Here is a 13,661-nt window from a genome sequence, read left to right as displayed (position 1 = left end):
TGAGTATTACCAGTTGCTTAGGAAGCTCTGCTTGCTTTAACCCTTTCTGTAAGCCTAAACATTGATGCGTTCCATATTCAGTTCCTCTGATTCTTATTTTGTTTCCATCCATTTCTTTTCCTTTTCTTCCCAGTGCAGTTAGCGTTTCTTCTCCCTTCCCTTCGCTTCTCCCTTCCCGTCCCTGTTTATGCTGGAAGGAAAGGTAACAGTGTCTGAACCAGGGGTGAAATCCAGCAGGTTCTCACAGGTTCTGGAGAACCGGTAGCGGAAATTTCGAGTAATTCGGAGAACCAGTAGTGGAAATTTTGAGTAGTTCGCAGAACTGGCAAATGCTACCTCTGGCTGGCCCCAGAGTAGGGTGGGAATGGAGATTTTGCAGTATCCTTTCCCCTGCCTACCAAGCCATGCCCACCAAGCCTCACTACGCCCACCAAGCCATGCCCACAGAACTGGTGGTAAAGAAATTTGCACTTCACCACTGGTCTGAACACGTTACTTGCATATTTCTGGGTGTAAGAGTGATTTTTTTCATGAGTAAAATAACTTGGCGTATGCAGATAAGAAATCAATTATTTTAATAAAGTGCACTATTTTACAGATACTTATTTTTAACTAGTAATTCTTAATTCAGTTATTGCAATCTCATTTTTGTCCTATCCTTGTCTTTTTGGAATCTGAACTTTAGCAGTTATATATGTAGTGGCCAAATATAGTAGAAGATACTGCATAAGACTGTTGCCTTTGTTTATCATTTATTTATTTTTACACAATGTTCACTTGAGTTAAATGTGACTCACGGTGACATGTCCACATTACTTGCTTGGCAACAATATGGAAGTGGGTTTGCCATTGCCGCCTGCTGGGATTTTTTTAAAAAAAACATCCCAGTTTACCTCAGAGTCCTGGGATTTCCTCTTGGTCTCCCATTAAATATTAGCCAAGTCCAACCCTGCTTAGCTTTTGTGAGATTCATTAAGATTGCCCTAGTGCTGATAAGTTTCTTATGAGGAAAAATTATCTCGAATTCTAGTTCAACTAGTTCATTCTGATAAATGTGCTGAATCTGTTAAAAACCTTCCACTCTATTTTGCAATAAATGTATGAGGAAAAAGTGAGTGTGGAGTCTACTCAAGTAGCTCAGAGAAACATACAATTTTCTTACTAGTGGGAGTCACAGAAGAAGCATCCTATGATTCTGTATTTGTTGAATTGGAGTCTTAATATTAAATATGCCATTCCTGGTAACTTGCTTTGATTTGAAATAAGCTTTTTTCATGACAAAACTGGATCTATCAGACTTTTCTTCCTCTCCAGCCCGGAAGGTGACAGTGAAGAAACCACTATCAGATGTGGAGACATTGGAAAAGGAGACAGTGACATTTGAGCTTGAGCTTTCTCACCCCAATGTATTGGGGGTCTGGACGCGTGACGGCATCCGTGTGAAGCCTAGTTCCACCTGCCAAATGAGTGCCACTGGTTGTGTGCACAGCCTGACGCTGCAAAGGCTCATGCTAGATGACACAGGGACTGTGGCCTTCACTGCGGATACTGTGCGGAGCTGTGCGCGCCTTACGGTCCGAGGTACTGGACTAGTGGAGGGAGGACTGAGGAAAGGCAACCTTGGTGCTGGAAATAAAGTAGGAAAAAGCAGTGCCATCATGCCCAGATTGTAACATCCTTACATCCTTTAGCTGGCCATTGCAGGAAGCAGAATGCTAGACTAGATGCTCTTTGGGTTATTCCTATTTTTCTAACAGATTTAATGTCCAAAATTCAATGTACCTGCAGAGCAGAGCAGTTTTGATAGCAAGAGCAGCATGAGAAAACTGGGCATGGGAAGTACGACAGGTACTGTAGATAAATTGGTGTCTGTTAGATAAATTGGTGTAACTGAGGATAAGGGATGCAAACTGGTGTGGTTTGGCTAAGTACCATCCCTTGAAGACGTTTAATCTTTTTAGTCTCCAAAATAGTGCATCATCAACCTACTTGCAACTGTATTTAGAGCCGCGCTGGCGCAGTGGGTTAGAATGCAGTATTGCAGGCTAATTCTGCCAACTGCCAACAGTTCAAATCTCACCAAGCTCAAGGTTGACTCAAACTTCCATCCTTCCAAGGTCGGTAAAATGAGGACCCAGATTGTTGTGGGCAATATGCTGACTCTGTAAACCGCTTAGAGAAGGCTGTAAAGCACTGTGAAACAGTATATAAGTGCTATTGCTGTTGCTATCTCTGTCCTTGTAGAGCCACCAATTACAATGCTGCGCTTGCCCCAGGACTTGGGAATTCCCGAGACAGGCTCAGCTACCTTTGAGTGTGAGCTGTCCCGACCCCTGGCTGAGGTGAAGTGGTACAAGGTGAGGGTATTACCTCTTATCAACATCCCCATTTCTTTGATCTTCTCTATAACTGCAGGAACGGGCTGTCCTGAAAAGTCCTCCTGATTTATTCAAGGGAACATTCTTGATTAATACGATCTCCATCTTCCCTCACTCCCCTCTGTGTCCTCAGAACCACCCGAGAGCTTCCCTTTCTCCCCCTTTCCTTTCTCAGAGCTAAAACAGACCCTGTTCTCTATGTCTTTCATTCTCACAGGATGGCAAGGAGATCCAGGTGAGCCCCAACTGCCGCATATATTCAGTGGGGCGTCGGCGTCTCCTGCAGCTCAACCATTGCAGCCTTGAAGATGCTGGCGAATATATGTGTGATGCCGGTGATTGCCATGCCTCTGCCAAACTGAGAATCTTTGGTATGGATGACTTGGGTTATGGATAAGAGCAGAAATGGAGTGGATGGTGTGGGGAGCGGGAAAGGCTTGGGATGGAGCTCCCCATACAAAGCATGCTCACTTGTCATGTTCTGGATGAGGGCAAGGCCCCTTTTGCTTCCCTGACTTTTGCCTCCAGTGGCTGGAGCAGGCTGGTGAACATCCAATGCACAGTGCACTATAGTGAGTCAAATTTGCAAGGCTTCTATAGAAAGCTAGATGGGAAATGAGAGCCAATGAATATTTAAGTGGGTTTTAGAGGAGAGACGTAATGCATGGTTACTAGCCCACTCACTAGATAGCATCTCCATGTTTATGCTTGAAAGGGCAATTTCATAATGAATAAAAAGGAATACGGCTTCCTGGAAATATCTGCCTGGCCATTCTTGGAAACAGGCTATGAAATAAGGATAATTTTGGACATTTACTATCAGAGAGAGCAATCTAACTGAATACTTGTTGCTGAACATCAGTGTTGCTAGAGAGCTGTTTTTCTCCTATCCTGCTTGGGGCTTCTTAAAAGTAGCTGGTTGGCCATTAAGAAAAGCAGAACGGGCAGTAGATGAATGTTTCTCTTGATCCAGCAGGAATGATAGAAGGAGAACTATATTAGGCTATACCAGCCCAAAATAAGGAGGAGTTTGACAGCACTTTTTCCCCACCAACATATTTTAATAAAAAGCATAGCTTTTGTGTACTGCTGTTCATTTGATCGAGGCATGATGGCTCAGTGATTAAAGACATTGAGTTTGTGGGCTGACCACCCATGTTCAAGAACCAATTTCTTGAAGGGGGGGCATTACATGCCCCAGCTCCTGCCTAACATGTTTTCCCAAAATTAAGACAGGGTCTTATTTTCTTTTGACCTCCAAAATAAGCGCTTGACCTTATTTTCAGGGAGGTCTTATTATTTCTGAAGTGAAAGAGGGGGAGAGCATGGTCACTTCATAGCTGCTGCTGTATTGCAATATTTTGGGGGAGGGCTTATTTTGGGGAGAGGGCTTATTTTAGTGCATGCACTCAAAAGCCCGATTGGGCTTATTATCCATGGAGGTCTTATTTTCAGGGAAACCGGGTACCTAGCATGCACATGCAAGTAGTTAATATATATCACTTTGGTGTGAAGGTAGCAGTGTTCATGTATCTTCGGTATATAGTCACATAAGTGTCTTTGGACAATGCCAGCTCCCTTGGCCAAGAAATGGAGATGAACATAGTGCCCTAGAATTGGACACAGCTGACATGGGAACCTTTACTTTTAGCTTCCTCTCTTCATCAGATGCATGGGCTGATTGTTAAACTGATGGAGGATTTAAACATTCTTGTAGGATTTTGATGAAGTAAGGGTGAAGAAAGAAAGTGTGGGTATGCAGATGCAGGTTATATGAGAGGGACTACAAGTACCAAATCAATTAGCAATTGTGATGGGTTAAAAATTCATTGTCTTTCATAAGTCCTTCCGAGATAGCCTGTAACCTTTTGATGAATGTGGATTTTTCAGCCTCTCACCCAATAATACTGGCAATGTAGTTTATTATTAAAAACCCATTTTGAACTGTACATTCTGGTGTCCTCAGAGGGTAAAATGATCTGCTATTACTTTCTCCTTGATCCAGCAGAGTCCTTGCTATGTTCTGGTGATTAGATTACAGCTGTAGCTCTTACAATCTTAGATAATATGTTTGTTTCTCATCATGACTTGTGATATATTTTTTATAATTGGCATCTGTTTGTTCTAGTGACAACTGGGGGAGTACCATGATCAAGAGTAGAGGTTTAGGAAATCCACATGAGTCCAAATATCACTTTTGTAAATACCTTTCAATTCTAACTGCGTGGGCTTTCTCGCCCCCCCCCCCAAATAGAACGTCAGGTCCAGATTGTGCGAGAGCTGGAGGATGTCCGTGTGCAGGAGAACGAGAATGCTGTTTTCATATGTGAGGTGTCCCTAGCGGAGGTGAAAGGTGAATGGTATAATAATGGAGAGAGACTCAAAGTCACCAGCACTGTGAAAATACGACAGGAAGGTAAGTGTACCCTTTCATTCTTGCCATGGCAATAGATATGACATTTCCTGATTGGAATACAAGGGGGAAGGTAGATAAGAAGAAAACCACAATTATATTGGACAGTAGATGACAAGAGAAAGGAGGCAACAATCCCATCGGAGACCTTTGTTTGCACAAAATAACATAAACATAGCTAGAGTTAAACTAGGCTTGGATTGTACTTGTGGCATATTGACCCAAACATTCTTATCATTAGTAGGAAATACTGTATGTGGCATGGGTGCAACTAAAGCTGATAACATCTTCTCTGTTGTACTAAAATGTATATGTAAAAACTGTAATAAAATCAACATTGTGCAGTGAAGGTTATGTGAGGCCCATGTAGTGGAGATCAAGGTAGTTGCAACTTGGAATACAAAAAGGATAAATTGTAAAGAACATGAACTGATGAAAGAGAGCAGGTAGAAACTGACCTTAGGGAGTGGAAGAGAACAACGGAGCATTAAGGAGATACAAAAGGCAAATTATCTTTGGGAAAGAGGAAAGTATGAGAATGAAACTCAAAATAACCAACCTTGATTTTGTTTAGCCAGCTTTCAAGACTCTGTTATTCTAACCTACAACAATACAGAGAAAGGAAGGAAGGTAGGTAGGAAGGAAGGAAGGAAATAGGAAACTAAGATAAAGAAATGGGTGTAATATATTAGGCTTTGTGCCAGACTTGAAATGTGCAGATAAAATTTTTGCTTTCCAGTAGGTCATTGAGAAATGAAGAAATCAAATAAAATCTATTGTATATTTGTTGTTTTAGTCCTGTGATGGCGAACCTATGGCACGTGTGCCACAAGTGGCATGGGGAGCCATCTCTGAGGGCACATGTGTGCGCCGGCCAGTTGATTTTTGGCCTTTGAAGAGCCTCCAGAGGGCCGGGGGAGGCAGTTTTCGTCCTCCCCAGGCTTCAGGAGGAGGGAGCATGCGCACATGTGCAGGGGGTATGTGCACAGGGGGTATTGAATTATGGGTGTGGGCACGCGCCCTTGCGCTATCGCACGTATGCACGCTTTTGGCACCCGAGCCAAAAAAGGTTAGCCATCTCTGTTTTAGACAAAGTGAAAAGGTTTGAATTAGGGAATATTATCCACAAATAAGGGGCTTGAAGTTGCTTATTGTAATAGGAGCAATGTATCATGGCAATAATGCCTGCTTCCGAATGAATGGAATACTAACTACACGTTCAACAATACCCAAAGACTAAGACAAGAATGTGTGATGTTCCATCAGTTGTTTCATGTATGGATGGATAAATGCATATGAGTTGTTGGAAGAACTTGAAAATCCATGGCCGTGTCTATGCAGAAAATGCTATGTTGTTGGCTGAGGATCTGAATTATTTGCAGGGAATGTCCTGTATATTGCAAGAAGAAGCACGGTTATTAAAATTAATGTTTCGGAAACATGGATGAATGAGAAAATGGAGTGAATATTTGCAGATTGTAATAAATGGCAAAAGAAATAGAGCATGCTAATGAATTGTGTATCCTGGTTAAAGGTTCCCAAATTGTGTATCCTGGTAAAAGGTAATTTTAAGACGTGCAAATGCTGGTAGAAAAGTAATGACCACTATGTGGTCCGTTGCAAGAAATGAATGTTTGTTGAAAAAAACTGGCTGCGTATGAGAGCATACTTCTGCTCAGTCTTGATCCTGCTCCCCTCATAGGCCTATTTGGGGGGGACAGGACAAAGACCCTGACTGATAAGACTATTCTGCCTAATCAGGTGTACAAACCCTCTTGCAGCCCAAACCAAAGTGGACACAGAGGAAAGTGTCCAAGGAAAAGGCAGGAAATGAATCTGCCTATGAAAAAAAAAATAATTCCAGAAGAATGATAGACCTATTGTTACCACCTTTAATTTATCAGGCAAGATGGAGCCTATAAGCAGATCAACAGATCTTCTTCCTACTTTACCCTGTCCCCCATTCTGTCAACTAAAGGTACTTTTGGAACCATCTTTTCCAACAGGATTTGATCTATTTAAGGCATTTTTCCTAAATGAAGCTGTCAGTCGTGGCTAATTTCTGGGAAGTGAGAGAGATTGAAGCCAGGCAGTATTGCTTCTCTGGGGTGGCCTCCCATAAGGGTTATGATTAGCTTCCCAAATATAGCTTTTCGGAAGCTAGTTAAACCCAAGTTAATTCAGGGGCTAATTGTGGCACCATAGGAGTTTTGTATTTTGACATTAATTTAATATAATTTTAATTTAAATACACCATGCATGTTTCACTGTTGTTTCATAACTGCTACGAACTTGCCAAGAATTTTGAGGTGTGGTCTATACTTAAAGAAAATAAACCAACTAATAAATCTTTTTCCAGTTTCCTGGAAAAATGGCATTTGCTTGGTGTGGCAGAGACCCTTGTAGACCGAAAGGTGTAGGATGGATTGGCGAATAACAGAAAACAATGTGCTGTTTTTTCCAGGAAATACATATTTCCTTGCCAGAAACGAAGACTAAATGGCTGTGTGAGTCAGGTGTCTGGTCTGTTTCACCTCTCCAGTCAAAATACTCATGGAAAGCACTACCCAATAATGGCTGAATGGAGGGTGGTATGTCTGCAGAAACTTAAGTGGCCAACAAATGGTGGACAGATCCTGGGGTCTTGTTTTCATTATCAGACTCATCACAGATTGGTCTGTATCAGGGGTGGGTTCCTGCCAGTTCTAACCTCTTCTATAGAAGAGGTTCCACAAACCTACAGTGCCGTTTAGAACCGGTTCCAGCTCCCTCCCCCCCGCCCGTCTGCACAAGATGAAGAATGAGAGGAGGAATTCTGGGAGTTGAAGTCCACAAGCTGTCAAGTTTGAACACCTCTGGGTTTTTTCTAAAGGGTTAGGGGTGCAAGGGTCTTGTAACTTGACAGCTTTAAGACTTGCGTGCTTCAAATGCCAGAGTTTCTGAGCCAACATTTTGAAAATTTTGAAACCCACCACTGGTCTGTATCATTATGAGACTCATCACAGATTGGACAGCAACTTTTGTATGCAGCAAAAAATAGAAAATACTGCTATGACAGTGAATTAACTAAAGGGCATTCTGAATGCTTTCAGCCGGCCATGGTTGACACAGAAACATTGTTATGAGGATAGGTCCCTTAAAAACAGTTAGCAAAGTGTAAACATGCTATGATATATGTCGGATGACAATTTGCCCACAGATTAAAAACAAATTGAGGAAAATGTCATCTGAGCAAATAACACATTCTCCTACTTCAGATTATAACAATGATAGAAAATATTCTTAAAAGTCTTAACAACCGAGTGTTCCTAAGTACTACTTGTTTTTTTAAAAAAAGCTTAGCTCCGAACCCTTATTATTACAAAAATAATAAGTTCCAAATATACCTGGAGAGAAAGCAAACTGGGGGATAGTGAATATCCTGGGAAAATATTTGAGTGGCTTTTCTTATGCATTCATCCTTTAGAGCAGTGGTCTCCAACCTTGGCAACTTTAAGACCTGTGGACCAGCTTTGCTGGCTGAGGAACTCTGGGAGTTGAAGTCCACAAGTCTTAAAGTTGCCAAGGTTGGAGACCACTGCTTTAGAGGGTAGTTTGGTTGCTTAAGGAATGAAGATAAAGAAATTTAAAAAAAGAGCAATCGATCAAAGAGCCAACTTGAAATTAGTCTCACTGCATTAAATACAAAGTTATTAGTTTCAGTCCTCAGGGTAAGCTCTGAAAAATTAATTCTGCACATTTCAGTGAAGTTAATCAAAATGAAGAAAAACAAGTTTTGGAGGAGGCCATGTTTGCACACCACTTAGAGCACAACAGGATAGCACATCAAATCAGGATATGAATGAGCAAATTCAGACCACACGTAATTTTGCTTGCTGCTACCTCTGCAAGCTTGCATGCGCCTTTTGCTTGGTTCCTGCCTCTTCAAGGCAGGTGATCAAAGGTATTACATCAATGTAGAGTTCATTCACATAGCTTCAAACCTCATATGAATGGGGTACAAATTTCCCTGCTTTCAGTTTTCTGTTTAGTTATTGGAAGAGGACTAAATGAAAGTCATACCCTGTTTCCCTGAAAATAAGACCAATAGGGCTTTTGAGCACATGCTCTAAAATAAGCCCTCCCCCCAAAAATAAGCCCTCCCTGAAAATATTGCAACACAGCAGCAGCCATGAGGTGACCATGCTTGCTGCCTTCTGCACCTCAAAAATAATAAGCCCTCCCCGGAAATAAGACCAAGCACTTATTTCAGGGTCAAACAAAAATAAGACCCTGTCTTATTTTCGGGAAAACACTGTAGTTAAATAACAAAAAGACATGGTTAAAACAAGTCAGGATGCATAGGACAGCCTAATTTTATGTGGTGGCTTCTTATAAAGCACAATTTCTCCCTGAGAATGGCTCCACATCCTATTCTGAACAAACAAACAAACAAAAAACCCTGCATTGTAATTGTTATATGCAAAGCGGACTTGTGATTAAAGAACCCACTGCAATTGCCCTGAAAAACATCATGTTGGCCCTTTCTTAGCTTGTGATTCCTTCTGTCATGGTACTTGGGAATGATCCTGAAAGACAGGAGGCAAGTCACTGAATAGAACACAGGTAAGAAACAGTCCAGCCGCAGAAGCAATGTGGACCTGGCAACGTCTCAGTAGGGACACTCCCTGATTTCTTGGTACAGCAAATTTCGTTGTACAGTAAATGATGCAGAATGGAGTCCTATTTCAAATTCACCAAGAGAGGGATCATGTAACACTGAAGAAAGGGGACGGAGATGGAGAGGATAGGAAAGTGGTTATTGAATGGCAGAGACTCTCTACTTTCAAAGACGTTTTATCCCCTATTAGGTCTATCAGTGATGATAGTGGCTCCCCTCCTGCCCTATGGGAAGAGATATCCGAAGGAAGCCAAGCCTTGCTTTCTATCTAGGAAATTCTCTTTTCAGTCTGCTTGAAGCATTGACCTTGGACTGGCAATGCGGGTGGAAGCATCTGCCCTTCAGCCAAAAAACCCTGCAAGGATGGTGAAAGATGTCTGCTGTAGTTTAGAAAGTAACCTTGATTGGGGGTGGGGGTGAAAGCAGCATCTGCTCATCTTCAGCCTTGGCTTGGAACGCGTCTCCCAATGTAAAATGTTTCTCTTTTCTTTCTGATTAAGCTTACACCTAACTTTCCCTTGGGTGGCTTCCCACCAGTTCTTACTCCGTGCCTTGATTTCAAAACAGCAATGTTGGGGGGGGGGGGACGGACAGGATCACATCATAGGCAATCACTACTGACCTATACAATTGTAGCCTACATTTATTTTATTGCGATAGGAGGGGATCTCCCCCCTCCCCCCGGCTGGGAAAAAAGCAACAAAGGCTGTGTTTTCATCCTTTAAAACAGCTGTTATTTACTAATACAAATGTATCAGTGTTTGCAAACCCAGACAAACCTTTCATTACTTCTGTGAGCAAGATAGAGTCCTTGCTTCCAGCCAACAGTATCCTGGCACCTTCTGTCTTTTTAGGCCCCCTCACTGTCTCTCCTTAACAACGCAGACAACCCTCTTTTTCCTTTCTCCCCCATCACCACAAGGAACCCGCCACTTCTTGCTTCTGAGCTCTGCCCGCCCTGAGGACACAGGCCAGGTCCGTTTTGTGGCCAAGACAGCAGCTTCGGAAGCCAGGCTGGAAGTGGAAGGTAAGGAAGCTACTTCTCTGTTGGGTCCGATGTTAGTTCTCGGGTGAACTGGGTTGACCACAGCAGGCAAAGAAGGAGTTGGTATTTGTGCTGGAAGAGCAGGGTTAGGACTAGAGTTAGGGCAGAGGTGATATTCAGCCAGTTCTGATTGGTTCTGGCAAACTGTAGTGGAAATTTTGAGTAGTTCGGAGTATCGGTAAATACCATCTCTGGCTGGCCAGGCCCTATCTATTCACTGCTTCTCAAGTCCCAGCTGATTGGACTATTAGCAGATCGACTGGGTCTTCTTTTGATGCCCTACACAGGAGAACAAAGCTGTTAGTGTGGTGGGGAGGGAATGAGGATTTTACATTAACCTTCCCCTAGGAGTGGGGAGGGAATGGGGCAGTGGTGCGTTCCTACCAGTTTGGCCCGGTTCAACTGAACCGGAAGTGGTTTGCCGGCCTGGGTTGCCGGAACTGGCCACAACCCAGGCCTCCTATACCTCCAAACCAGTTCCCCAGTTAGCGTGGCATGAGGTTTTTTTTTCATTTTTTAATGTTCTGGGCATGCGCAAACCTGTTTATGGGCAACTGTGCACGTACACGGAGCAAAATTGCGTGTGCACTGAACTGGCAGTAATGTCGGCAGCAACCCACCCCTGGAATGGGGAATTTTGCAGTATCCTTTCCCTACCACGCTAAGCCATGCCACACCCACCAATCCCCGTCCCGCCCAAGCCATGCCCACCAAGCCACGCCCACAGAACCAGTAGTAAAAATTTTTGAATCCTATCACTGGGTTAGGGTAACCTAACCCTAACTCTCTCTTTGCAGGGAAGGGACACTACTAACTATACTTGCCCCCAATCTGCTTTGAGACAGGTGCACTTCAAAAAATCAGTGAGAAGGAGTAGGACAGAAACAGAATTTTGCTTCCTTTGTTCCTATTTTCAGAATTGTTACATTGAAAATGAAGGTCTCTGGGAAGAAAGATTGTGCATTTACAAACGTTATACAATGACAAGGATTGCATGTTTATAGGCAGCTACCAGACCCTGTGCATCCGTGTGCATGAGAGTACACGCATGGAAACTATAAAGATTGGGAAAAACTGCTTGGGAAAGATTATATGTGAACAGAGAGGGAAAAAAACTGAAAACATATTCTGAAACTGCCCTTTCCAGTAATTTGCTTTGCTTTGATAAGTCTATAACTTATATTTATATGCACAGCAATGTTTTCAAGTGAGGGCAGAATTACTCATATTTGTTGAATTTCTATCCCACCACAATATAATAATTCTCAGTGGTTTACTAAGGGATACAGAATTATTCAGAATTAAGAGGGTTGGACTAGAAGGCCTGCAAGGTCCCTTCCAACTCTGTTATTCTGTTCATTATATTTATGTAGCAAAATGAGAAAAATAGTGTCTTGTTGGTATGATGCATCATGATGAAAGGGTTGGAGCTTATGGCATGATTTGCTTTCCTCCTTTTTACAAAAGCCTCATGGTTCTGAGAATGTCTCCGTGTGTGCAACTTATTGAGAATGTATTATAAGGAACCAGAACTCCTTTATTAATTTGCAAAAGTGAGTCAGGGGTCAGGAGGTGAGAAGCCAACTTCTCAGAGCCTTTGGGCCTGCTCTCTCCTACAGCATTGCCAATTCGCATTGTGAAGCCACTGCGGGATAAAACTGTACTGGTGCGTCACAAAGCCACGCTGGAATGCACAGTGTCTCAGGCTCGAGGACGTGTGCGCTGGTTTCGGGGTGACACAGAGATCTATGCTGGGCCAAAGTATGAAATCTGCAACTTGGATTGTTACCGAACTCTGGTTATTCACTGTGTGGATCCTGCAGATGAAGGCCTGTATACCTGTGATGCCCTGGATGATCATTCCACAGCCCGCCTGCTAGTGGAGGGTAAGAGTGTGTGAGTGCAGTGAAGAAACCAACAGGCAGGGGAGATGGCATACTTCAAAGAAGACAATGCTATGGAGAAAGGATTAGCAGGAATTGCTAGCCAGCAACAGACTGAGAATGCCGAAGAGGCAGAAGTGGAACCAGAATTAGAATTAAAAAAATTGTGACCTTTAGCTGCATGGCAGAAAGCCCCTTTTGACAGCTTCTCATGCCCTATTGACTTCACCAACACATTTTAGTGACACTGCCGTAAACCTGGCGTGACTTCTCAAAGTTTGAGAGAACAAATAGATGACAGTTGTAGCAGAAGCCCTAGAACAGGATTGACAACTTTAAATAAATAAATCTCCTCTCCCTCCTGTTTTGCACGATACAGTTTACTTTTCGTTTCAGTCCTCCAAAATAAAAAGCTGTGCAGCCATCAAAAAGTTCCTGGTTTAGAATCTCACACCAGGGTGCTTCTTTTGTTATATGCTCAGCTGAGTTTGCTTTTAATACCTAGATTGAGCTGTCTTGTTCATACAAGAGCAGTAGTCATCCTTTCTTCAGTTTTTCACCTTTGCCTTGTTACTCTAGTTTTAACACAACGGAGTGAGCCACATTGTTGTTGTATTTGTCTGATACTTAAAGCTGGACACTTGCTCATCCATGGCAAATTACCCAACAATCTGTTAGCTCACTTCAGACACGTTCTTTAGAGAGCGGTTACCGTGTCTATAAATTTTTGTTGTTCTCTTCTGTTGCAGCTGAGGGAATCCAGGTGGTCCAACCTCTGAAGAACGTGGAAGTGATGGCTCCCTTTGAGGCGCAGTTTGAGTGTGAAATATCTGCCCCTTCAGACTTCACTCCCCAGTGGAGCCTCAACGGGGAGGAGCTGCAGCCTGGCTTGCAGGTGCAGATGGAGAGTGTGGGACACATCCATAAACTGAGGTTCTGCAGGACTAGTCCTAACATGAGTGGGATGGTGAAGATTACCATTGGTAATGCCCGTTCCAAAGCCCATCTCACAGTGCGAGGTAAATATGTCTAATGGGTTGTTTGGATGGGCTCAGGGAATATGTGGAATTCATTAAACTTTCTTTTTGACGACCCTGTGATAAACCTGGTTGTTAAGGCTAGTCTGAGCCTTGGGAAATAATGTGAGAAATGGATCACATCTTCCATGGCTTGCACATTACCATAGATCTACCCATATTTTTGGAGTATAATACGCACCGGAGGATAAGACGGCCAAGATTTTGAAGAGGCAAATAAAAAAAAAAGTTTTTGCACTCTGCAG

The 13,661-nt window shown here is 42.9% G+C and overlaps 1 protein-coding gene across 1 annotated transcript in view; it reads left to right on the top strand.

The window, feature by feature from the left end:
- The window catches only part of OBSL1 (obscurin like cytoskeletal adaptor 1), a 68,000-nt gene extending 54,588 nt beyond the window's left edge, over window positions 1-13,412 (top strand). The window contains exons 18-24 of the mRNA XM_032211909.1: window positions 1,315-1,581; window positions 2,245-2,357; window positions 2,596-2,749; window positions 4,633-4,794; window positions 10,374-10,478; window positions 12,116-12,382; window positions 13,129-13,412. Of these exons, the coding sequence (XP_032067800.1) occupies window positions 1,315-1,581; window positions 2,245-2,357; window positions 2,596-2,749; window positions 4,633-4,794; window positions 10,374-10,478; window positions 12,116-12,382; window positions 13,129-13,412 (1,352 nt within the window). The remainder of the gene's footprint in view (window positions 1-1,314; window positions 1,582-2,244; window positions 2,358-2,595; window positions 2,750-4,632; window positions 4,795-10,373; window positions 10,479-12,115; window positions 12,383-13,128) is intronic.
- Window positions 13,413-13,661: the final 249 nt, after the last annotated feature.

Source organism: Thamnophis elegans, chromosome 1 (assembly GCF_009769535.1).
Source record: "Thamnophis elegans isolate rThaEle1 chromosome 1, rThaEle1.pri, whole genome shotgun sequence".
NCBI classification, from domain to species: Eukaryota; Metazoa; Chordata; class Lepidosauria; order Squamata; family Colubridae; genus Thamnophis; species Thamnophis elegans.
This window is presented reverse-complemented; position numbering and strand designations above follow the sequence as displayed.